The following is a 25,303-nucleotide window of genomic DNA, read 5'->3' on the forward strand; positions in this document are numbered from 1 at the left end:
TACACAGGGGGCTGCTGTAACTAAGTGTTCAGCCTGCTGATGGCAGCCTCATTAATGCAAAGGGTCTGGGCCAAGGAGCTGGAGCTTGACACCCGCCATCACTGCGGCCTAATGTCTGTCGCTGAATAAATGCCAGGGTAAGCAAACACAGATAAATGAACACTTACACACAGGCTCACAGACATGCTGAGGATAGACTTCACCTGTCAAACAGCACATGATTAATGATCTTGTTGGAAATGATATTCCATAGTGACATAGGAACAGACTAAATAAATATAAAGGCAGCTTGTCAGTAACAAGTAACCAAAGCCAGTACCTGTGGATTACATTTACTGTACAGTGCACAGCATTTTACACTATAAAACTTAATAAATGTAGCTTGTTTGCTATCAATGTTGTGAGATGAGCTTGTGAGAATCTGGCACAGCATCCGTGGTCTGCAACTGTTGTCAAAACCTCATGTCAGTGCAGCTGTAGAAAGGTTTGTAAGTGGGTGGGAAGAGAGTAACATCATCTGTTGCAATGAATAAAACATCTTTTATAATTTCATGGGAATGAAATCTTCTGGATGAAACTAGGATTGGGAACAGAGTGACCGAATGTTAAAGATCACAGTAACTCTAAATATAACACCATTAGCAAGCTGTGCACTGCCTCTTCTACAGCAGGTGAATCTGTGAAAACAGAGTGTACACCTGTCTCATATAGCGAGCCAGCATGGTTGGAGTAATTAATACAAGAATGATCAAAATAGTTGCAATTAAACACCTACAGATACAAGAACATCTTATGGTTTCTGTATAGGCGTCATATAAGTTCTCTCTCTACCAACTGTTCCACCACAGACCCAAATGAAAATGTGTCATTTTATATATTCACCAGGAGAAAATCCACCATTGTGGATATTCTAATATGTAATGTGAAACTTATTAAAATATCTGAAATGTGGGAAAGATATGTGTATTTTTTATATTTTTTTCAGGGAGGGAGAAATAGCTTTTAGATTGAGAAATGTTGAAAACTACAGCAAGCATGTAACGGTACACTTTGCCACTGGCACTCGTGTAATGAGTTTTATACGCAAGTTGTAAGATTCAGGCAAGTAGCAAAGAAAGCAGTGTCACTGGAAACTGAACGATCCATTAAATTGGAAAAGGGATTATACATTGTTAACAAAGCTTACACAGGCATTCTGGGGGGAAAGCAAATCTGGATGGAGACTTTAAAAGAAGTGTAGTAAAATGTGTAATGAATTCGATAAATAACTGTTTAGAGTAGTTTCCCCTTAACAGTGGACGAAATCGACCCCTTGCTGTTTACATCTGTTTAAGGCTCCTGGCAGCTGTTGATTATGTGTTCAAATAGGCAAGTGTAGCTTATTAGCATTTCAACCTTAACCTGAAACCTGGATTAGTTGGGGAGCTTAAAGCATCAAGGGAGGGTTAATGAGGAATATGAGTGAGGTTTGTAGGCGGCTGCTGGTGGCTACGAGCATATCATCTCTTAGATCTCCAGCTAAGCACGTTCCCAGAGAGGGAACGGGGGGAAAGAGGCCAGCCTGGTCGTGCGCTAATTATCCCACTGCTAGCTAGCTAGTTGGAACACAAGTGCACAGTCAGCAGGCACTAATTAGGGTTTCTTTTATTCAAACTACTGTTTTTATTGAACAAGGTTTAAGCAGCAGGGAGCAGGGGCTCATGCTGCTGTAAATTACAATTTTCACACAAGAGCAGGAAATTAGGTTTGAAGCTTCTGCGTCAAATTAGACATGTGAATGTAGTTTCTCACATGAAGTCGCCTCCTCACTTTTTTGCAGGCTTTTGAAGAGAACATTCCATGCTGATAGAGCATGATAGCATAACCTTCAAAAAATTAAAACTATTATGAGGAGAGGAAGAACAGAGAGTTGCTTTTGATCTCAGTGGGGACTAAGATGTGAGAATCAGTCAAGTGGCCCAGCTGTACTAACAGTTTGTTCTGCCTGTAAGAACTGAGGACCAAAGGCCACTTCCTGGTACTTGAGTCATCGTGCCTGGAAGATGAGCCGTTTTCTTCATGACCCACTGTCTCTCAGCATACCTGATCTTCTCCTCTGGCAGCCTTTACATTTCACAGTTGTCATCTGTTAACAGTCACTCCCTGATGATAAATAGAGCAGCTGCTCTGGCGTTGCCTCTGACAGTAACCTGCAAGCTCGTAACTTTAAATGACTCTTCGATGCACAGGAGGCAGCGCACAGCCAGACTGGCGATCTGGAACTCTTGGTGAATACAGAGTGGCAGAAAAGTGTCAAAGACAAGATTCTGTTACACAAAACTCACCATTAGAGTGCGTGGAATACCTGGAAGGCTTCAGCTCAAGGACGGGCAAATAGGAAAACAAATAGGAGCTAATTATGTAAACTCCCTGTCGGAGTCTTTTTCGTGGGAACTTGTCAGTGCATTGAATAAAGATTTCAAGTGACAACTAGTCTACGAATTTCACCTAAAAGCAGTCGAGCACATCTCTCATGGAGTCAAGCTGTCAAATTATCTTCTGTGCTGGGTAAGCAATGGGGCTCTGGAGAGACAGTGAGTCCTGTGGACAGCCAGGAGGGAGACGGCGGAGCGTTACTTGAGGGTTGAGGCCTGGTTCTGGCTGCGTGTGGCAGTGCACAGGAAAGTAATACTTCAAAATATGACAACTGCACAAACTGCTGACATGCAGAAGGTCATCCACAGGTGCTGGATTGGACAAAAAACTCCAAAATGTACAGATTCCTTTCATTCACTTTTTCCTATTGCACTGTGATAAAAAAAAAAAAGATTCAGTCTTAATAAAATACAGCTCTGTGGCTTTGATGTAACACCATGTCTGTTTGAAGAGCAGATGACAAGAGAAGACATTATGAGAGAATGATAAGGAGAGGGAAAAAGAACAGACAGTAATTACACTTCTAGGAACGGCCGTGCAGTAGGAAGCACGCTCCATCACCTAAATGGATTACAGTGTTGGGCAGAAAAACAAATTGAACTCCAGTTGCGCCTTGTGCTCTGATGTTTCTTACTGTGTCACATAAAGGAGGAATAGAGAAACAGTCTAGCTGATGGCTGTACCATGTCACAAGCCTGCCTGAGTGAGGCAACAGACGTTGGCACTTAGCAGACTCCCTCACGCTTGCTGATCTCCTGGGGGTTGGCTGATTACTGTGATTCTGAAATTACAGTCTTGATGAGCTGGAGCAGTTTACAACAAAAAAACTGCAGTAGAAATGGGTCAGGCTGGGGCTGAGTTTCTACTCAGAGAGACGGAGGAAGGAGGAAAAGGAGACGTGGACCATAATCTATGTCTAGGAAGTGACTGATCATCTAAAAAGCCAGCTTTATTAGGGATAATCATACGGATAGGACAAAATGCAAGTATGGCTGTGTGCAGGACCAAATATACACCTAATTACACAATGTGAATGCATGCATTAATTATCAGTTTCACCTTTTCAGACTGAAAACAAGGGACATGTCGGTTCAGGGTGGAAAGACACGTCAAAGTAACACAAGGACAATAACACTGGCTTACTGTTAACGTTGCCATTTATTATGTATTAGTCTTCTCACTGATCGGAGCCAGTTAGTCTCAGCTCTCACTCGCCGACTTCAACTCTCCATTTGTGCTGCTGCCCCTAACACCTTCAAGTGTCCACATTTGTCAGCAGTCAAGTTGTAAAATTCAAACACATTGAATTGAGCAGGCCAGCACTGACTAGTCTGCTGTTAAACCAGGGCAGCAGATTGCATCTTAAATTCACTCACATTACAAGATCATCGGGGCAAAACTACTCAGCCGCAATCTGTCTGCAAGTCTGACAGCGACTGACTCTTCCTGATGGTGAAAAGTAGCCGAGATATTTAAAACGTGAACGCGGTGAGAGTGTTGTAGGAAGCACACAGGACCACACTCTGGCAGCAGACGGATTCTCAGGGGTGATGAGGGAGGGAGGGAGCTGGTTCGCCGTTCATCAGCAAATTAATGGTGCAGTTCATCCTAATTTCCCTTGAAGACAGATCTATGGTCCTGGAGCGCAAAAATATTCTCTCTCTCTTTCTGGTTTTAACACAGAGCTGCAGAAGAGAACCAGGCCAGGGTTGGCATGGGGATCTGATGTGGGGCGGCCAGCAGGATTGTAACAGCTTGGTTTGTTGTGTGGGATGGTGGTGGTTGGTAATAGTGTGTGTGTGTGTGTCCTGAGATCAGTACTTACATTTCTGAAGTCCAGTGTTCATCTGCGTGTGGGGGAGAAGCTGGAGGGGGAGGTCACCTGGCCCTGGCAGACAGGCCAGCATTTCACACAGACACTAATGCAACATGGGACACACACTTCTCCTCACACTGCAGAAAGAAAGAGAGAGAGAGGAAGAGAGAGGGGAGAGGTCAGACATAACTGCAAGGCAGCACATGGTGCATGGCGATACAGAGGCTGGGTCCGGACTAATAGAAGTCTGTAGCTGGTCCCTGGAGGCACAGGTCTGTGGGAGACATAGTTACCTTTCAATTAGAAACTGATTCACACCTGGAGCATCAGGTAAGGTGACATTTGATGCCAATAACAACTTCAATTAAACATCAAACAGCTGAAGTAAAACGGGCAGACTGGGCCTGAGGGACTGGCAGCTTTAAATCGACTCAGTCCCTCCTCTTCCTCGCCCTGCATGTTAGTCACCTAGTTGGACCCTGCTAGCCGCGCTTTACCTCTCCGCCTCCATCAGACCATGGCAGAGGAAATTAATGACTCCTGTATACTCGAAAAGAACACTCTCGAGAGGCCTGGCGCTGACAAGTTAGCGAGTCTCTGATCGATACTGCAGTCCTCCAGACCTCAAAGAGGCCTTTATTTTGGGGACATTAAACAATAGAGCCAGCTCTGGACATGGTGAAAAAGAAATGAATAAACACGGCTACAGCTCCCATAAATGCCTGCCACTTTGTGCAATAACTTGATGTAACAGAGAGGGAGAAAACGTTAGCCATGCTCCACTTGGCTTACTGCTGTATTCAAAACACCACAGATGCTTGCTTAATCAGCACTGAAGAACAGTCAGGGAGCAAATTAAGTCTACAGAGTCCGCGCCCTCCCCGTTTGCTGTGTGGCATCAGAGGAAGGCGGCAAGTGTGCGCAGACAAACAGCGTCTATGAGAGAGGCAATTACCCACAAAACAACCTTGGCATGCCTGTCTGCCGCAGGGTGATGGCTTAAAAGTGTCTTCCCCCCTGCAGGGAGAAGAGACAAGTGGAGGAAAGAGTGACAAAGCGAGAGAGAAAGGTGGAAAGAGAGAAAGACGGGTGGCGGGTTTGGGGTGGCGGGGGGGCTGAACTTGCTTTAAAAAGCAGGAGCTCAAAAAGGTCAGGATGACAGCTCATTTAAATCCTCCCAGCGAGAGGAGAAAAAACAAGCCTTAATGAAGCTGCCAGTTCTACACAGATACCTGAGGGGCGTTGCACCTTGGGGTGCTACAGGGGCGGGGGGAGGAAAGGAGAAAAGGATGTGTGTGGGTAGCAGTGGGTGGCAGCACCGCAGTCTTGAGACGGATCTGAGGATTTTGGGGGTGTTCTGTGCCATTGATGCTGCGTCACCTTTTCTGTTGCCCAGACTCTCACTCCTCTCATCCTCCTCCCTTTCCCCCCATTTTCTGCTTTACAGCCTGGACTGCCATATGGCAGCAATCCCTGCCCTCGATTCAGCATGTCACCATGCATTAACTTTAATTGGCCTGATATGTTATTCTTTTCCCTCTGGCCTTGGAAGGAGTTTAGGTACATGGTGCCTTGATGTCAGCAGGCAAGATTTCCAACTCTCTCTCATTTATCAGGGTGCCAAGATTTCACACAAAGATAACAGCAATCTCTTTGACAACAGGCAGGTTTGGGGTGGAGGAAAACTAAATATCAAATACAACAGTGTCTTTGTTGGGGGTTTCAAAAGCAAATCAGTGGCAGGAGAGTGAAATGATGTGGAGGGAAAAAAAACAAAACACAAGCACAAACTGTCAGTTCATTTGTTATAGGAACACACGCATCAACACACTACAGGCAAAAAACAGCCAACAGGCCACCCCCTTCCTGCCTCCCCCACAGCGCCCCTGAATGTCAGAAAACTGTGCAGTGGGGAGTGCAGCGGCAAAGGTCAGCCTATGGTAATGCCCAAGCTGACACTCTGCTTTACAGCGCAGAGCAGGAGGAGATGAAACTCGACAGACAGAAGCCTGACGTCTACTGACTCGCCTATCAGCACCACTGCCACAGAGACTTCAAATATACATCACACACCAAACACTGGCACTTTCTACAAAGGCACACACCCCCACAGAGGATTTTGCAACACACGGACTATTTGTATCAGAGGCACAATGACTACACCTGACAGAGCGTCAAATCCTGACAATGACTGAGCTCACTAAAGTTGGAGGTGCTTCTGCAGGTCGTAATCAGCACGAGTGGTTCGGCTACAGGCTTCTGCTGAGTCCTAATTGCCCTCTGACCACAAGTCAGCGGGTTTAGCCCTCCAACCGCCATCCATTCGGGCAAATAGGTATCTACCCAAATGGCTTAGTGGCCTTTGTGATATAGAAACAAGCCCTTCCTGTCAGGACTGGAAACAGAGTTGCGTCTGTGGAGGCCCAGCCGAGCCAGCTGGGCAGGACCGCAGAGCAGGGATTGGCTTGGTGGAGTTTAGCCAGGCGTCTCACACTATCAGCCCCGTGCAGACAGACACCACAGGGTTCTCAGAGTATTAGGGGGCCCCCGTGACTCGGCAAGTCTCCACCAGCTACTTATAGAACCGTAATAAAACTGTGTGAATAACTGTGTGGCTTTTCATTATAGACAAATAAAGGCGAGCAGACAAAGCAGGACTTGAGCAAGCGATGTGCATGGCTTGTGTCATGTGTCAAATTGCTTCCATAAAAGCTGACCTATATTTTCTTTTCATTCCTCAGTGGGGAAGGAGAAAAAGAAAGCCATCTGAAAGTTTAAAAAAAAAAATGCAGAGAAGTAGGAACAGGATAGACGGAAGCCACTTAGGAAATTAGACCAGCTGACTGCATTTATGTGCTGAATGTTTTGATCAATACCCTCTCCATCAACTATAATCAGCAGTTGTTAGAGATTTGGACGTAGCATTGGGCTAATTGCATAGGAGATCATCTATTTAAATATCCACCAGCAGTAATGCATGAGGAAAAAGGGAGGACTGTGCACCAAAAATAAGCTCATTAGAAGGAGACGCGAACAATATTAGTGGAGAAAAACAATGAAGGGGAAAAAAAATAAGGTGAGAAAGTATGTTTGGTAGCTGGTTGGATATTAGCAGTTTTTCTATACCAATTATGAGGAAAAGCAATTAGGAGACCAAGTCACCATGTTGTACATGACTTGCGCTAACGGCTGAAGGAGAGGAGAGTGGAGGAGAAAGCAGGCTGCTGTTATTTTAATTGCATGTTTACCCCCAGGTTATGGGTCTGAAATAGAGCCAAGAAAAAAAAATGTTGCAGTAGAAATTCAATGCAACTTCACTGTGTTGATTCTCTCAGGGACAGAGAGAGTGAAATTACTTTTCTTTGCAAGCCGAGTCTCTGAATAAGAGGTAAAGAAAGAAAAGGAGCAGAAAGATGAGAACAGCTTTTTACCCTTGAATACCAAGCCAGAGCATTCTGTCAAAAGAAAGGGGAAAAAGCCTTGGCTTTTGAGCATGTTGGGAAGAAATAACACTTCGGTATGGCCTTCATTAGCCCATCGGGCTTCACAAACAACAGAGGCAGAAAAGGATTTCTGTCGCTAGCAGAGGGCCAGGGGCATGTTGGGCTATGACAGGCTGGTTCACGGCTTCACACAATGGATCCTGATGACTCCAGCACATCCCGAGGCGTTTGGGATGGACCGTTTGCTTTTTCAGTCAGCAAAGACCCCCCTCATCAACCCGGAGTGTTATCTCACATCAAAAGAGAAAGGACGAGAGAGTGGGAGATGGCCGAGATAGTGAGCAGAGGGTAAAAACGAAGAGAAGACAACCAATCCAACCCAACTCACACACAAATTGAAAGTCTGTAAAATAGTGGTTTCCAAGTTGCAAGACGCTGTGTGTCAGGGATAAAACTGTCAAGCAAGGAAACTGCTGCAGTACTGTGGGAGAGAGGAAGACAGCTACTTGAAACCGCTCTTCTTTGGAGGGAGGGAGGGGTCTGTGAAACAACTGGGAGGCAGCATGAACGCTCAGTAACTAACTGATGAAAAAGTGACAGTTCCCTGAGGTGAGATGGTGGATATGGAGCGGAGAGAGACAGCATGCCCCGCGAATACAGCATAGTCCACAACTGGATCGGCTAAATCTTTGCAAAGGTGTCAGATACGGAAAGTTGGTTTCGCAATGAGAACACAGGCTCGTAGAGGAGCTGTATGCCATGAAACTAAGAAAAGGAAGCCCTTTGAAAGTATGAGGCCTGTTCTTATCTCACTGACCTCATTCCTCCATTCTGTTCCTTACATCAGCAGTTTGTAGCCTCTTTGACTCAATGATGACCACGATTCCTCACAGAAGATGACAGTAATGGTGGTGAGATGACAGGATGAGAGGATATCGGGTAGTGAGTGTCCTGGTATGGCCTGGCTATCTCTGCCACAGCTATGTCATGGTCATTACCCATCCACCACATCAGCACTGAGAGGACAGCCGGCCAAGGTCCAGTATTCAACTTGGGGTCAGTTTCACCAACAGCCACTTAAGCCTGCTTGGCTTCCCGAAAAGCCCTACAAGCGTGGAAGGTAGAGCTAAGTGTGCTCAGTCATGTCAAGGCTGGCCAAGGTCAAGCGGGCAGACAGAAAGTGCTGGCAGCGCCGCATGCATGGCGTCATGAATGCCAAAATGCCGGGGCCCCTGACTGCGTCGTTTGACAGACATGTTTACACCTGATAGAAAACGCGGTGTGGATGGCCTGCCAAAACAGAGGGGATCCAAAGTGAGGGGTGCCAGACTAGTTATTTATTTATCTGCTGCAAATCCATCGAGAGCGCAGCCAGAAGCTGGGCATGCCTCAGTGAGGAAAAAGCCAGCCTACTCTCAGACATGACAGTCCTAAACCACTTGAGGGAGAAAAAAAAAAAGACCTGACAAGCAGTAACAGAAAAGGAAAGCAAAGATCTCATGAAGCGGCTCTAGAGATTGGATTTGATTTGCTCTGCTCTTAATACAGCTCACACGAGCTCTGATTAGCACATGAAATTATTCAAATTAATGAGAAGCTGCTCGAAAATCATTCGTGATAAGGTTCAGATACTGTGCCAGTCCTTACTCAGCCCTGCAATTAAAATCGTTTGGAGTGCTGGTAGGATTTAGAACCAAATGTTAACAGGAGCTACACTATTAACTCTCAGTTCAACTGATAGTTTCATTTATAATCTCTGACCAAATTTACACACCTGATAATATCAACATCACATCATCATTCTTCCACACTGTGCACATGCTGGTGTACACGGAAGGCTGGTTTAGTTGTAGAATAAAGTTATGGAGGAGTGATGAATGAAGTCAGGTAGCTTAGTGACTGATAAGATCCATTAGGAAGCATCAACACTTCAAAAAGTCGCCTCCATCTACATGTCAACACTGCAAATGGACTTTCTGAAAATTTGCACCCTGGAGAAACTCTTCCAAAAGCTTGTTTGAGTTATCAAAAATTTGATTTGCATTTCAATGGAAACACAAAACAGAGAGAAGATGCTACATTAAAAAAAAAAACCAAAAAAAAACACTGTATACCTGTGGACAACATCAAAAAAAAAAAAACATCATTCGGTTAATATGCTCACAAGAACAACGCCGATACAGCAAAAGTGTGTGTGCATATTGACAATATGCTCTAACAGAATAGTCTAACTTGTACAACAGGTGATCGAGCTGTCACAAATCACAATAATTACACTGAGATGGACAGGCAGTCTGTACTGGAAAAGCTTGTTTATGTAAACAGTGTGGCAGCCTATACCAAATTCATTTGTTAAAATCTATCTTTTAAAAAAAACTGAAAAAAAAAGCCAAACATGGCAGTGTTTGGCAGATTTACCATCTTACTTTAATGTGCTAGCATGCTAATATTTACCACATAGACTGTATATATAGTGTACGTAGCATCTGGCTCCAGAATTGAAGCAACCCCGGAAGTGTCAAAAACTTGCAATATCACGCCGTCCGCTAGGGTTGGCTCCAAAAAGCTTTTGCTCCATAAACCCCAATTCATTTTTGGAAAAAATAAAATTTGATAGACTGATTTTCTACAGCTCAGGATTTTTTTCCTGTTAGTTTTCATGGTCAAAATGAGAGATCAGGTGGCCGATCTTAAAATAAATCAATACTGAATTTTAAATAAATTGTTAAAGTTGGCGGAGCCAGGGGGCGTGGCTATACTTGATAGACATCAACAGAAGCCTCTGCGGTAAAATGTGGGTGGGATAAGAGAGTCCTCAGCCAATCCTGCCCATAGTTGCTCTACGGTCCAGCCTGTTTGATGACGCTTTTTACGTCACTGGCTCCAAAAAAATCCAAAACGGCGACCAGGAAGTAGCAAAATCCGGGCTTCATTTTCTCGGCGTTGAAACCAACGGGTGACGTCACGGTTAGTTTACGCTTGACTTACCAATAAGCATGAAACTCAAAGAGCATCTAAGGCTTATAAGAATGCCAATTGTTTTGTTGACATTTGGTCATAAACCAGTGGGCTGAACAAATGAGAATCTTGACCCAATTATGGCACTGAAAAGTTCAAGGATCAAAGTTAATGTAATTCATTCTGAGGGGAATGTGATTGCTCGCACCAAATTTCACAGTAATCCCGCCTTCTGGTAACCATCAGATCACACAAGCAGAGACAGCACTCATACATATGAGATCAAGCCTCCTCCTTTCATCTCCTCAGTGGTGCCACCACATCTGTGTTATCTTCACATATCCTCACATCACAGCAGACAACAATGTGCTGAGTCACATGGTGCTGTGTCAGATGCCAGACTGTGGGGTTTGGCACTGGACTGGAATATCATGGTTAGACAGAGATATGCAGATACTAGACTACATTAAATCTCCTATCTGTGTGTCTTATGGTATGTGCAGCGATAGAAATCAGAATACACGCAGCTGGTTTTTCAAGGCGTTTGCTTTGTGCGAATCCTCAGACAAATCGCAGAGTTGTGGGATGAAGAAACTTTACCAAGCAGTTGACCCTGAGTTGCTGACTTACTTCAAAGACTTTCAAGGTACAAAAAAAATATATATATATATATATATATATATATATATTCAAAATTTCTTTTAAACTACATTCTCTCCTTTGTATACAAAAAGGAGGGGAGTCTTGGGATTCTGATAAATTTGTTGATCTACATGCTCCAACTCACCCAAATAAGGAAAGCAGGCAAACCTTCTGCATTAAGTTTCTTTAAAGTCTGAAACTGGGCCCAGTTCATCAGATGTTTAAAAATCAGACTTCTGAGCCTATTCTAACTATTCAACTGTAAGTCTGCCAGGCCCTCTCCCTGGTTAGTGGGGAAATAACTCTGGTTAGTGGGAAATAACTCAATGTGCTGAGAGCTAAAGTGAGGCAGCATTGTTCCAGCTGGCGGAAAAAGGGGAAATGAAGATGGAGTGGTTTGATTTCATTTGTTAGCAGGTGCATCCATTTTGTGTTCTTCCCCACACCCACCTCGCCTCTCTCAGTCAAAGCGCTTATCAGAAATTGGACACCCCAGTGACAAATTGAGCCTGCGATTAAAGGGAGAAAGAGGAAAGCTTTGTTAAGTGCTGCTGATTGGGATCCCAGGCTGCCCTCGCACATGTGAGATGCGAGGTGTGTGTGTGCGTGTTTGTGCATGCATGTATGCTTGGTGCAGAGCCAGGAGCAGAGCTGACACTACCACCTCTTCTCCCATTTTCCCCACTCTCCAGGTGTTCCCACGGCTTACATTTCTGCTCCGAGTACTCAGCAAACAAAACCAAATCAATGCAGCTGTTCGCCCAGCTCTCTCACTCACACACATATATATATATATATATATATATATATATATATATATATACACACACATACACTTGCAGTACAAACATAGGAAACTACACAAGCACACATACATATACACTAGTGATTTTCCCCTGCAGGAATAATGACCTCTTCTGGTATTTCCAGTGCCTTCTTATTGACATGGACGCTGTGTTTAACAGAGAAAAAAAGTTAAGTCTCTGTGTGTTTGTCCCACTCAGACCCATATTATTGACCCAGCATTAACCAGCCCTGGCCTGTTTGCAAGCGGGCTGATTTAAGGGGGGGGGGGTCAGAGCAGCTCTGCTAGGCAGAACTGTGCAAGCGCTGACTCTCACAAATCATCCTAAAAGGGCTTAACGCACAAAAACAGCTTCCAGTGTTGCGCAGGCCTGCTGTGAGAGATTTATCCACTGTGCCATTATACTAACTGGCCTCTCTCCCATATGAGCTGCACATATATATATATATATATAAATATATACACACCAATACACATACACACACAAAAAAAACTAATTACATGTATGCCTGATCCCACTCTGCTGGAGAATCCACTCAAACAATTCTACCTCACTAGTCTACACTGAAAGTAGCATTCTTCTCATTTGTTGACACGTTGCTCACGTGTTAAGATATAGACACCTTAAAGTCTTGACTAGGACTTATGACAGAAAATCATCAGTAGTTTTAAGAATTTTTATGGTTTAGGAACTCAGGAACACTCAGTCATTTATGACCACTGACCTTGAAAAGAATCTTAGTGAATCAGAGCTTCACCTGTCACTCTGCTATGGTAATCACATTTCAGTGTCTTAATGTTAGTTTAGATTTTATTGCAATCTCTTTAATTCAGGCCAAACAAAAAGCTCCCACCCAAATTCTACTGAAGCACGCTTGTTCAGTTAGTAAGAGTGGATTACAGAGAGTCAGATCTGGTGGTGATGCACAGATCTGGTGAAAATAGTCTGCTGGCTTTATAAGTGCGAAGTCAAAATCGCTGCGTGTGTGTGTTCAGTAAAAGCTAATCCATGTCCATCTCGTGTCTATGGAAGGTTGGTAAGGTCAGCCGCCTCCATGGCAGCTCTGACATTCAGTCAGGCCTCCAGCGAGACCAGACGAGTCCCCCTCATATCAGCACAGCAGCCGAGGAAAGAAAAAGAAAATTTAAAAAAAAAAGAAGATCTTTCTACACTGGACAGGGCTGTGTGAAATGTGTTCCTTTTGCCCCTGGCGACACACAAGACATTTGCGGTCTCTCCTTCATCTCCTGTGTATATGTGAGCGCCTCTCCGCCCCCAGCTCTTTCCCCAGCAGACAAGAGCTCGGGGTACCAGGCCAGCCTGGCGATGACTCTGTGGAGAGCCAGGCAAACACAGGCTCGGCACAGCAAACATCTCACCTCTGTGTCTGCATGGGAACATCTGGCCCTCCCAGGCTCACAGGGCCCTCCGTCTGTCTGCCTGTCTGACTGTGAGCCTACACACACTGTTGGTGTATACTGGTGTTGTCATGGCACCAGAGTTTCACTCCTACACAGGTACTGGTTTAATATACAAAAACAATCACGACCATTCAAAAGCAAACAAACCAAATATCATATAACAACCATGGCACTTCACTTTATGATTGTCAAATGACTGACTTAGAAACTTCAGCTCAGATTGTTTGACTGCAGCTGGGTATTAAACTTTTCAGTATAAGTCAAGACGTGCCTATTTGAATATTGAAAACTGATCAGCATGTGATGCCTGGTCAGACTTTTAAGCAGATTTTTATGAAACTTTAAGAGACAGTGCATGGACAAAAACAACCCATAACATTTTTGTGCTGTTCTGATTTGGGATGCAAAATTGCACATCATAGAAGAATGGATTATTGGCCTTAGCGGATGTTTGCACTGAGTGCCCTTTCAGCTATTTTCTGCACAATTTTTCTGCACAGAGGAGCTTTTGGCAACCCAAAAAGGTTTTAGCCAATGCCACAAAAAATAGTAAGCGCCAAAATAAGAATTTTGATTTAAAAATAAATATACAAAAATGTATGAAATTCGTTTTGCTAATTGAGATTTATTTTTTTAAAAAGAATATGTACAGATTTCTGGAAAAAGAGAAACCCCAGATATATTGCCTTCACTGTAAGCAGGCCAACTAGATTTACAGTCATGCATCGTCACCACCCAAAGGCACATTGGAAGCCCAAATAAACGTTGTCCTTGAACAGTTTATTTAAATGCATTTTTGCCTGCTATGTTCAAGAAATAAAACTTTGTGTAAAACTGACAACATGTAACATTTGGGGAAAATTAGTTTTACACAAAAATCGATCCAAAAGGACATTTCTGTATTGATAAAGGTTTGCTGTGAGATTGATACCAGATTTGTTTTGTATTGACAGTGGCATAGAGAAAATTTGAAAGCATACACAGGACTAGATTTAACCTTGTTCTGCTTTAATTCTACGCTGGCTGCTACAGATCTGTTGATGTGTCAATACTAAAATTAGTCTCAACAAACAATCTTTTTTTTTTTTTACTCAGCGTAACAACACTAGTGTGTGTGTGTGTGTGTGTGTGTGTGTGTGTGTGTGTGTGTGTGTGTGTGTGTGGCTAGTTCTGAATACTAAAAGCTTGATTTAAAATATTCAATATCCTCCTCTACCCTGTACCAGCAAGATAAAGTCATATGAGTAATAGAGTTAACCCAGCTGATAAAAACTCGTTCTCCTGTCGCTCGCTCTCTCTCTCTCTCTCTCTCTCTCTCTCTCTCTCTCTCACTTTCTTGCATCATGCCTGCTCATACAGATCTCCTGTGGCCGTCCAATGATTCAAGACTGATGAGGCACACTCAAAGGTCTATGCCATTGAACACAGCATTAATGCACCCAGCAGCAAATTTTTTGCCATCGACCCCAGTTCCCTGCAATAAGGACAGAACCATCAATCAGACCGAGATAGCCGACACCAGACACGGGCTGATGAAGTAGGGGACTTTGGAGCTAATGACAAATGGATCTCTCAGATATGGTCACAGTATACTATGACAATCCGCTGAGAACACTTGACCTTTAGCAAAATCCTCAACTACTTTTTGCCAACACTGTGCAATGCAAAAAAAAAAGAGAGAATATGCAAGCTGCTGTTGAGGCTCATAAAATGTGGTTATTGTGTGAAAACTCCCGGGTCCAGCCGAGAGTCTCAGCCCCGTCACTGTCAGAGCGACTCCTGACCGGCCCAGCCCTCTTCTTTTCTCACACCAAAGCTTTGGGAGTGACCTTCAGCAGGCCTGCTAGTCCTGCTAATTGGGGTCTCCACAGAGCACAGCAATCCACCCCCCACACTGCACTGGAGGGGGGCACAATGAGGCAGAGGAGGCAAGAGATAGTGAGGGAGTGTTTTATCTAGTGGGTGGTAAATGGACAAAAAACTGGGAACTGGACTTTTAAAAAAAAAAAAAAAATCTACGTCTGCATGCAAAATTAAACTAAGGCTGCACTGAAAAGACAACAGAAAGACACTAATACAAAACATATCAAAACAATCACAAATTACTGAACAAAAAAAGCACTGTTTTGACACCAAAATATATCAGAAGTTTTTCATATGAGTGGAAAACAACATCAAGTCAAGTTGGTAAATTGTACTGCACAGCAATAAAAAGTACAACTGAAGGCATGCACACAAAACAATTAAGAAAATACCACTATATGGTTAAAAAACAGACATCAGATGATAAATGCTTAGTACGGGGTTGCAACTACTGACTGTTTTTATCATCAGTCAAATTGCCGATATCTGCTGAAAAACATGAACAATGATAGTTTCCAAAGCCTTCGGTGGCATCATCAGATTGCTTGTTTTGGCCGATCAAACTTAAAGACACTCAATTTACTTTGAAACAATACTGAGAAAAGCACTAAACGGTGCCAGCTGAGAAGGTGCAGCCAAAATCATTTAAATGAATAACCGGTTATTTCTAAAATACATACATTTCAACAAATAATCTTTTCAGCTCTAGTTACCAGATGAGATCAGCGTGTGTGGCAGAGGTGCTGTACATAACTGGAGGCTTTGTTGTCATGAAGATTCAAAGACAGCTTTTCCAGAAACAACTTGGGGCTATGGGTTAAAACAGCAATAGAACAAAGACATCAGATGTTACACAATTTCATTTAGCAGACACATCTATGTAAATGTCATAGAAGACTGGAAAGCTACTGCTGGCTATTTTATGTAATGACTGAGGTCCAGTTGTCTAATAATTTTTCAAATAAGACTATATTTAAAAAGAGTGCAGTTTTTAATCTGTGGGTCACCGGGGTCGGTGCTCTGCTCTCAGGAACGTGGAAAAGACAGTGACACAGTTAATTTAGAGCAGGCTCAGGCTGGCTGCAGCTGTGCACTCTGCTTTTGCCAACACATCATCATATCAGGGCCGCTTCCTATCAGTGTGATCAGCACTCAGTAAAAAAAAAAAAAAAAAAAAGGAGTGGGGGAGAAAATGTACAGGAAGTCATCCTGTAAAAACAAGATACTGAGAGCCTCTATGTTGGGAAAGAGTGAACAGCTTTTTTTTCAGAACATGTTAAAGGGTGAAAGACACTTTCTGCGAGAATTAGAGGACACACAGTGCACCTGGAAACCATTTTAAAGTAGGTTTGTGATAGATCCAGCGAATGAGAGTTTGAGCGGGAATGGCCATGAATAGAAAGGTCTGCATTTAATTTGCTAATCCATCATTCCAATTGTGCTCTGTAACAAAGGGAAAGGAGAGTGGTGGGGCATTCAGAGGCAATGGAGCATGCTGAGGGGTGCGTGTGTGGTTCCTCATGGAGCCAGAGAGGCCGTGGCCCTTGGTCCTAAAAGCCCAGCCAGCACTGGGGAGAATGGGCTCTGATGAGCTCAACGCAGGCAAGACTAATCCCTTCATGTCCAAAGAATTGTTTAACTATGTTTGACTGATTAACCCAAACCCCTCGATTCCACTTACAATCTATTTGTTCAATCAAGTCCCCTGCACTCATCATGCTGCAGTGTGTGGGCGGTGATGGTGAGGGAGAGAAAGAAAAGAGAGAAAGAACGAGAGAGAGAAACAAAGGGGGCTGCAAAACAATCCATTTGGAGGAAGCACAGAGAAGTCAAAAGGACAGCTTTTTTGTTCTACTTGCAAGTCTCTGAATGCACATGATAGCACATGAGTTCCTGCGAACCAGCTGTTGCGAACACTGAAAGGTCAGAGAACCCTTGCCTTAAGAGATTTCAAGTAAAACGCCAGCAGTGGTGTGTTAGCATACCACACTGGCATGCTGGTTTTCACTAGCTTCATGGGAAAAGGAAATTTAAAGGCACTCTCCCCTGCGTGGAAAAGAGGTTGCCAGGAAGATTAACCCAGCTTCCTTTTATAGCCTCTGACAAGAGGTTAAATCACACATTACACTGCCTGAAATGTCTCCTAGTAATTAGATCAAGAATATTACTCTCTCTTCTTCCCCTTGCAGACTGCAGCTGATCAAAGCCTAATGATGGTGTCAGTGCCATTGGCTGTGCTGGCTGGGTAAATCTCCCCATCGGGATGGCAATCTGTCAGGGCCGCAAGCCCTGCTAAACAGCACAGGACACGAATACAATGGTGCTTGACACAAAGTAGACTAAATGAACCACATCCTTTCCCAACAAACTATCCATCAGCTGTGCACCATTAAAATTCATCTCTTTGTTTTGGGTCCAGGACAGTGTGTTTATATGTACACAGTCAGCCGAGTTGTATACAGTACGATAGATGTTGGTGACATCTGCGAGTTTTATCCCAATAACAGTGAAACACACAACCAGCATATCTGCCGTCTTTCCATGCCAGAGTAGATCTAAGCACCACCTGGTCCCATGACGGGGTGAGGGGGCTACTGGCTATTAATTACAGAAAGCCGACACGCAGCGCAGGCAAACCCTCGCAATGAGACCCTGGGATGTCAGATACACAGCAAGACGAATGCTTCTCTGTCACAGCAACATGACCTGCCTCAGGACTCTTTACACGAGTACTTTCAAGTATGCCTTTCAAATTGCGGCCCACCCTTCTTCCTTTGCCCCCACCCAGTCTCCCCCTCTATCTCAATCACATTCTGCGGATGTTACACTACTTCAGGGGATATATTCTGACTAATGCAAAACGGTTGTGCAGTAGCATGATAAAAGTTGACATTTTCCTTTTCTAATCCAATGCTTCCTTTGTAAACAACCTCGGCTTTTTATGTGCGCACATGTGCAATCGCACACAGGCTGCAAACACATCGCACATAATGGTCAATTTCATTATTTGCTTTCAAACTCAACAGCTGCAAACAAAAGGGGGAAATGGCAGGAGATATGCCAATCATTTATTGTTGAAAGATGTCTGACAAAAGAGACCCTAAAAACCTGACAGCTTTTCTTTTCCATGCCAGTCTGCAGTGCAAGCAGCTCCTGAAAAAGGGGCCCCAGACAACAGACTCCTGCAAGAGGTCTGACCCCAATCTTAACCCCATACAGGTGACACAGCGCTAACACAGGAAGCACGGAGAAAAGAAAAAAAAATCATTCTCAGACCTGCTCTCAGAGATCATTTAGACAAGCACAAAGGCAGCTCAATGCCAGTAAAGTGTATTTCACTGAAAAGCAATTCCCCTTGAACACATTAACAATAAGGACCTGTTCTTAGTGTGGACTAAAAGCATCTGGTTAAGGAGGATTTGAGTCATGATGTTAGCTAAACCTGTACAACTACATATTATGCTGTGAAGGCTGATACTCTTCAAGTATTGTCAGAAATGCAATAGCTGTGGTTAAAGTTCAAACAGCAAGTTTAAAACCTCCTAATGTACTCGACAAAAAAGATGCATCTTTTGCGCCAACGGCAATCATCATGATACAGTCCTGTAAAGATGAACTCAGTGCACAATGACAGTAATGTCAAGTGTGGTCGTCTAGTTCAGGAGAATAATGTAACTCCAGTCTGACTGCTGCTCAGCTGAGTCCAACTACACAGTCGAACTATGAACTGTGATTACAGCCAGCATCCCCCCACAGAGCGACAACTGCATCTCTGCACATTCCAGGAAGCGCAGCCAGCTGAAGACAGCAAATACACCAGAGAGGAGGAGACATAAACAACGTAAGCTAGTTTGAGAGCTGCACCGATGTTTACTGTCTCACTAAGTGCATTTCATCCCCACTGCTTTCACAGCAGCGGCGGTATTTCAGCATGCAGTACAGAGGGGCTGCTGATGCCACAGGTCTGTGTACAGAGGGCTCAGTCACAGGCTGGAGAGACTGTTTGGACAATGTAGGTGTCAGACACACTGCCTGTCTGGAATAACGATTCAGTTCAGCTGCTACAAAACATCCTCTGGTTCCTTTATAGTGACGGTTTAATAAAAAAAAAAAAAAACTAACTTGACTGTTTTTCGAGTGTAACTGTTGAAACCCTAAGAGGAATTTCTGCCTTGTTTGAATTGGTACATTGCTATCAGGGAGAAAGGTCTGCATTCGCTTCAAACAGGCACTGAATGACATGCCAGAGATTAGCCTCTGAAGGTCACAGTCTTAGCCTATCCTTTCAGCCGCTTTTCACAACAGAACCCCGGGCCCTTTTGAACAACAGGAAGAATGTCATCTGGTTACTTTTCAAGGCACGGAGATACCATTCACTGTGGCCAACAATGGCTGCAAACAGGACCAGAGGGTTAGGAGGTTATAAAGGACCCCATTCTAAGCACCGCTCGCTCTCCAGTACGCTGCACGCACACAGAAAAAACACACCCACACACTGAGGCCTGGAGGAGTGGTGTAACCGATGATAAACTGAGGAGGGTCATGGCAAAGTGCCGTGCGCTGACCGCTCTCCTCAGCAGCTCTCTCAGCTCGGCTTCAGTCCCTCCCCAGCACAGATCTTAACACACAGATCAAGCCTCCGAGACTTGAGAGGCTTTCGATGCTTTGTCATTTTGGAGAGACAACTGTGATACTTTTAACTCCATCCTTTAGCTTGTTGTGTCCTACTCAAGATTGCAAAGTATGACAAACACAGTTTTATAGCCTATGTCAAATAGCTTCTCTCTTGGCAAGAACATTTTTTAAAAAATGAGATTTTAATCACCTGAAGTACACCGTTTTGGTGCATTGTTACTACAGGACAGGGGATTATGAAATCTAACCATGTTACCACGGGGGAAAAAAAGTTGGATTTTAATAAAACAATATAGGCTGCATTCAATGGCAAGACCGGAACAAAAACGATCTGCCATTATTCAGGTTGTAAGGCTTGTCCCAAAAAGGCTCCCAGACTACAGACAGAGCTGAAATACTTCACCAATTTAGTCTCTAATGAACCCTCTGAAATATTAAAAATAAAGCCCAATTAGCCGACAGCATTTTACATCTCCTCCCTCTCTAATCCTCTCGTAGCTTAGCCTTATCTAATGTCTGCGCCAACTATGACACTTTGAGCTCACTCTCGCTCTATCCCCTCCACTTGATATCCCCTACAGCTTTACTGCTGCTTTGTTGTGGCATTCTCTCTGACCCCACAGACCGGGTCAGACTCTGAGCCTCTCTGTTGGTGGTTAATGACGCCCTGATATGTACAGTTGGCATGGACATTGGAAAACTGCAGCAATAACCGCGGACATGCTAATGGCGTCTATTAGGAATACTTAAGAGCGATGTGGGACTCGCCTGGCAACCTCTTATTACAGTGTGACTGGTATTGGGGGTGGAGAGTGTCAGTGGAGGGTCAGTGATCCGATTGAGACGACCTTATCTTGTGCCATAAAGAGATAACAGCATCTGCCCTGCTCTTCTGCTGTTCCTGTGAGATGGAGGTGGATAAACAACCCTGTCATCTGCAGTGCCTCCGACAAGCCTGATCACACAGATGCTGTCCTAGACCAAGCCCTGTTCATCCTGCTGCACTGACTGCTGTTATTGCTGCGAATGTCACCAGGAGGCTTAGATTCTTCCACGATTACCCTCAAGCTGAAGACATAACAATTTGAGAAAGCCCTTTGGTCCTGGTGTTTGTAACGTCACTCCCTGGCTTAAAGCCTCAGGTTTGCTGATTACGCAAACTACCTCTGCCAGAGCACGGCTTTTTGCCCTAATTGGACCTGCTGGCTAACATGCAAATCTATGCACAAAGAGTCACGAAGAATACAAAAATGTAGCAAACAAGACACAAAGTGTATCTTCAAATCAGGCCTACAGCTTGCAGCATTGTGCACAAAATATAGCAACACTCGTGAAACAAACTGCATACCATGCAACAGCTGACCCACAGTCTCAGCCCTGCAGGTTCTTCCTTTTTCTCAGAGGTATTCAGAAGTCGCCCATCACGTCCAAAACACCTGATCTGGATGGATCATGTGGCCGCAGTTCCCTACTCCGAGCCTGACCTGCATTTGACCCTAACAATGGGTCTCCTGACTTTGCCCGCTCACACAAAAGCTACCAAACATCTGTTACCCGTCTGAAACCAGACTCACGCAGCTATGAAGACATCGGGTGGCCTCATAAAGAGTTTCTCCAAGTGGTGGTGGGTGAGTGGGTGAGTGTGGGCTGACAGCTGCACTGGTGACTGGAGGACTGAAAGGTGGAGCCGGCTGGCACATCATTGGTACCTGGGAAATCTCTGCCCTGCTGCCCGAGACCGGGGGCAGCCTCATTTAGCAAATGGATGATACTCAACAAATGCAGCTCATCTAAAACGACCGGGTGAGGAAAATAAAAATCTGCAATGCACATAAAATTCACTGGCAACACCTGCGAGAGATTTAACATACACAGACCCCTGCTGAAATACGAAAGGAACAAATGCATTGCACTGGGGAGAGCACACGGTTACACATTTCCAATTCAAGTACCGTCTCTAAAATGCTACATCAAATCACTGGCTTTGAATAAACCAAAATGAGCATCAGCCAAGTGGCTCATTCCAGCACAGAAAATCATCGCATCAAAAATATGTTGGTTAGCTGAGCGATTTCACAGTCAATAATCACAGAATCAGGACTGTTACTAATCAATGTATTTTAATGAGCTCCATGTGAATCCCAACAACAGCTGAAACATAAAAGCTGCTCAAGTTCTCTGGTTCACTCTATGTACCTTGTGATCTGTTATTCATAGTCTTGCTCTGAAGTCTCCCAGAAATAAAGCAGAGCTTTGATGTTATCCTCTTATTACTGCTGTCTGAAACAAGCCAAATGTTGGGAATCAGATCGTTCGGCTGTCACATGGAGAATCTTCTGCAACACAAAACATCCAGGCGTCAGCGTAAGGTGCTCAGAACGATTGATTTGGCTCTGTGAAGCCAATCATTGCTCACTCATATCTACCTTGTCATTTGCTTACAAAGAGAAACTTGGATACAGTTAGAACAATGTTTGGAAAATGATGTAGGAGTGCATTACATTCACACCGGGCTGTATTCAATACTCTACTTTAATGCTTCTGTTCCAGTAATCTTAAACATGTACATACTCATCAGTGTTGATGTTCTCTACAATATGCATTTTGTGTTCTGCAATTGTTTAATGTCATCTACAAGCAACTGTAAACTGAGAGGCTCGGCTGCCAAGAAGCTACACAAGCATTTCAGAGGAAATTACCCTCCTCTGGCCACAATGGAGATCAATACATTCAAATATATTGGTCAGTGGCTGGCTGTGGAAATAAAATAAAACAAGGCAAAGTTGCTTCTCTGTGAGTTTGCCCTCAGCAACGACTCTGGATTTGCGGTGACAGGTCAAAGAGTCAGCACATGACTCATGGGCAGAGGAGCAGAGACACTTTGAAAAGCCATGCAGAGATCTAATTAACACATACATTCGAGTGGTATTTCAATTTGCTGGAACGCTGTAATTTTCTACAGTGCTGACCAGCATGACATGGACAAATGAACCAGGTGCTCTTGACATTCAGACTTATCTGCTGCTTTTATGACCAAGAGCAAGCACATACGTCGTTGTTAAATAGAAATACGCACTCATTCACTCAAGACCGCACACAGAAACTACAACACAGAAACCAAATTTGTTCATTGAAATTGCAAGCTACTACAAAAAAAGTGCAGATATATTTCAAGAGATTGGAAGCAAGTATCTTTGAAACGTTTTACTCTCATTCATCTAGGTATCTGTCAGATTGCTGTCATTAGAGACAAACTGCATTTTACAGATGGGGAGAGGCCTTACAGTAATTTGTTGCTAAGACCTAATTAATCTTCATTGTGCTGGGAAACATAGCACCCCAATGCAAAGAGGGTTCCTTCCACACGATAATTGCAGAAAGTCTCCAGGCCTGAGTTTCCCAGACAACAAGGTCTGAAATTTAATTATCTGCTCTTTGGAAAATGTAGGGGAAGAGAGCTACATTGCAAAACTGCACTTTTGGGCAAGTAATGTCAAGCTCTTGTTCGAGTAAGCACGAGATATCAGAGAGCACATCCTCCCTGCTCCATAAACTAAACAGCTCACCTTTGTTATGCTAAAGCAATGATAAAGCTTTTTTTTTTTTTTTTTTTTACATTTAAACTTCAAAACGGTTAAGCAAATGTAGACAAAACAGGATTTTCATATCTCTCCGCAGCATTTTACAGTTTTATCATCTTACCATGTGCAGAGAAAACCCGATAACTTCCATAGTCCGGCCAGTAACAGAAGAGTTGCTTCACTGCGGTATGCTTTTTAATAAAATCCGTCAAGCTCCGTGACATTATAGAGCGATTACAACAATAAAGCCAGACACAGAGCAGCCAAAGACAACATGGACAGGCTGTGGCAACATTAACATTCCGCCGTGTAAAGATCAGGCTTGGAGGGGGAGAAACATCGATAGGATCCCATTAGTTAAGTGCGCCCTCAGGATACCCGAAATTTGATCACAGATAGACCTTTTCCTTCCAGACACGAACCATTAGGCGTTATGGCAAAAAGCTGCTCTCCCACTGTGAAACTCCTGCACTCCTCCTCCACCTCCTCAGTGGTCGGGGTTGTGCGGCAGGAGCAGGATGAGCCCGGTGACGTCAACCTTTTGTTATCACCTTTAACACTTGCTTTTGCAGGTGGAAACACTTTGCCCCGTCTCTGTATTAAGAGGTGCTATTTGCAGACACGCCGGGGAGCCAGGAAGACGCACATCTGTACACGGAGTGAAGACGACTGTCACTAATTCTGGATGTATGCACGCATGTCCTAATGACTGTCAGATACGAGCAGCGGGAGACAACTAAACGACAGCTATAGCATACTTTGAAAGCTGCAAATAGTATAAAATAACCGCACTTCCAACTTCATCCTCAGCTGGCTTCTAGCAGGAAAACAACTTGCAATTTCACTTGAGAGGTGCCACTAGCCTATCTGCATCAGGAAGATGGAAATCATGATAATTATGTGCCTGGTAAATGGATTGTTGTCACACTGCAGAACACAACTAGCTAACAAGCACCACAACACAATTCCAGTTTCGCTCAGTTAACACCTATTTAAACACGATTTTTTTGGCTTCTTCAGTGCTAAAATAAAACAGAGAGGCTTATAAAAGACAGTTAAGCCGTAGGTAGAGGTTTTACAGTAAATATAGAGACAACACAAGGGAAGCGTACAGTAGCTATAACCCTGCATGTTGCCAGTCAGTGTGCCAGCTGACTGCCCAGGCTCCTGGCTAGCAAACCTAGCCAGCCAGTCTGAAAGATACACAGTCCCATTGTTGCCTCCTCAACATTTCCCAATATTTATGCTACAATCTGAGACGATGTCACACATCGTGGGGCAACAGGCGTGTCACAAAGATACAACTACTTACTCTCCGTGTACCTCTGCGAAAGGCATCGTTTAGTACGTCGCCATGGTTTAAAACGGACAGATTTTCTCCCGTTGCCCTGCGCTGCCGAATCACTGCTGCTGCTGTCTGCGGCAGCAACTTCCGGCGCATGCGCTGTAACCGAGACCGCTCCAGACTGCGCCGTGCGCTGCGCAGGACACACGAGGGCTTTAAAGGTACAGTCAGGGAGGAATGTGATTGGACGATTAAATATTAGTACGAAGAGGATGGAGAAATCAGTGAATTAACGTGAAATAAATGCAAAATATAAATACGTATAAAACTCTACTCCACCTGTACTTTGTTGTCTGTTGGCAGGTTTGGCTAATAAGCTCAGAAGTAACGGACTAAACCAGGGTAAGAACAATGTTTCTTTTATAATACAATTATTTA

General features: G+C 44.0%; 1 protein-coding gene across 3 annotated transcripts in view; it reads right to left on the reverse strand.

Moving 5' to 3' along the window:
• Nucleotides 1-25,035, reverse strand: part of fam222ba (family with sequence similarity 222 member Ba) — a 30,024-nt gene extending 4,989 nt beyond the window's left edge. Inside the window, exons 1-2 of one of the 3 annotated variants that reach the window (XM_022207103.2) lie at nt 24,893-25,035; nt 4,241-4,368 (exon numbers count right to left, since the gene is read on the reverse strand). In XM_022207103.2, the coding sequence (XP_022062795.1) occupies nt 4,241-4,322 (82 nt within the window). In that variant the 5' untranslated portion in view covers nt 4,323-4,368; nt 24,893-25,035. Of the gene's footprint in view, nt 1-4,240; nt 4,369-23,701; nt 24,211-24,892 lie in introns of those variants that run through there. The other 2 variants (XM_022207104.2, XM_022207105.2) reach the window with 2 other exon arrangements.
• Nucleotides 25,036-25,303: the final 268 nt, after the last annotated feature.

This window comes from Acanthochromis polyacanthus, chromosome 17 (genome assembly GCF_021347895.1).
Source record: "Acanthochromis polyacanthus isolate Apoly-LR-REF ecotype Palm Island chromosome 17, KAUST_Apoly_ChrSc, whole genome shotgun sequence".
Taxonomy (NCBI): Eukaryota; Metazoa; Chordata; class Actinopteri; family Pomacentridae; genus Acanthochromis; species Acanthochromis polyacanthus.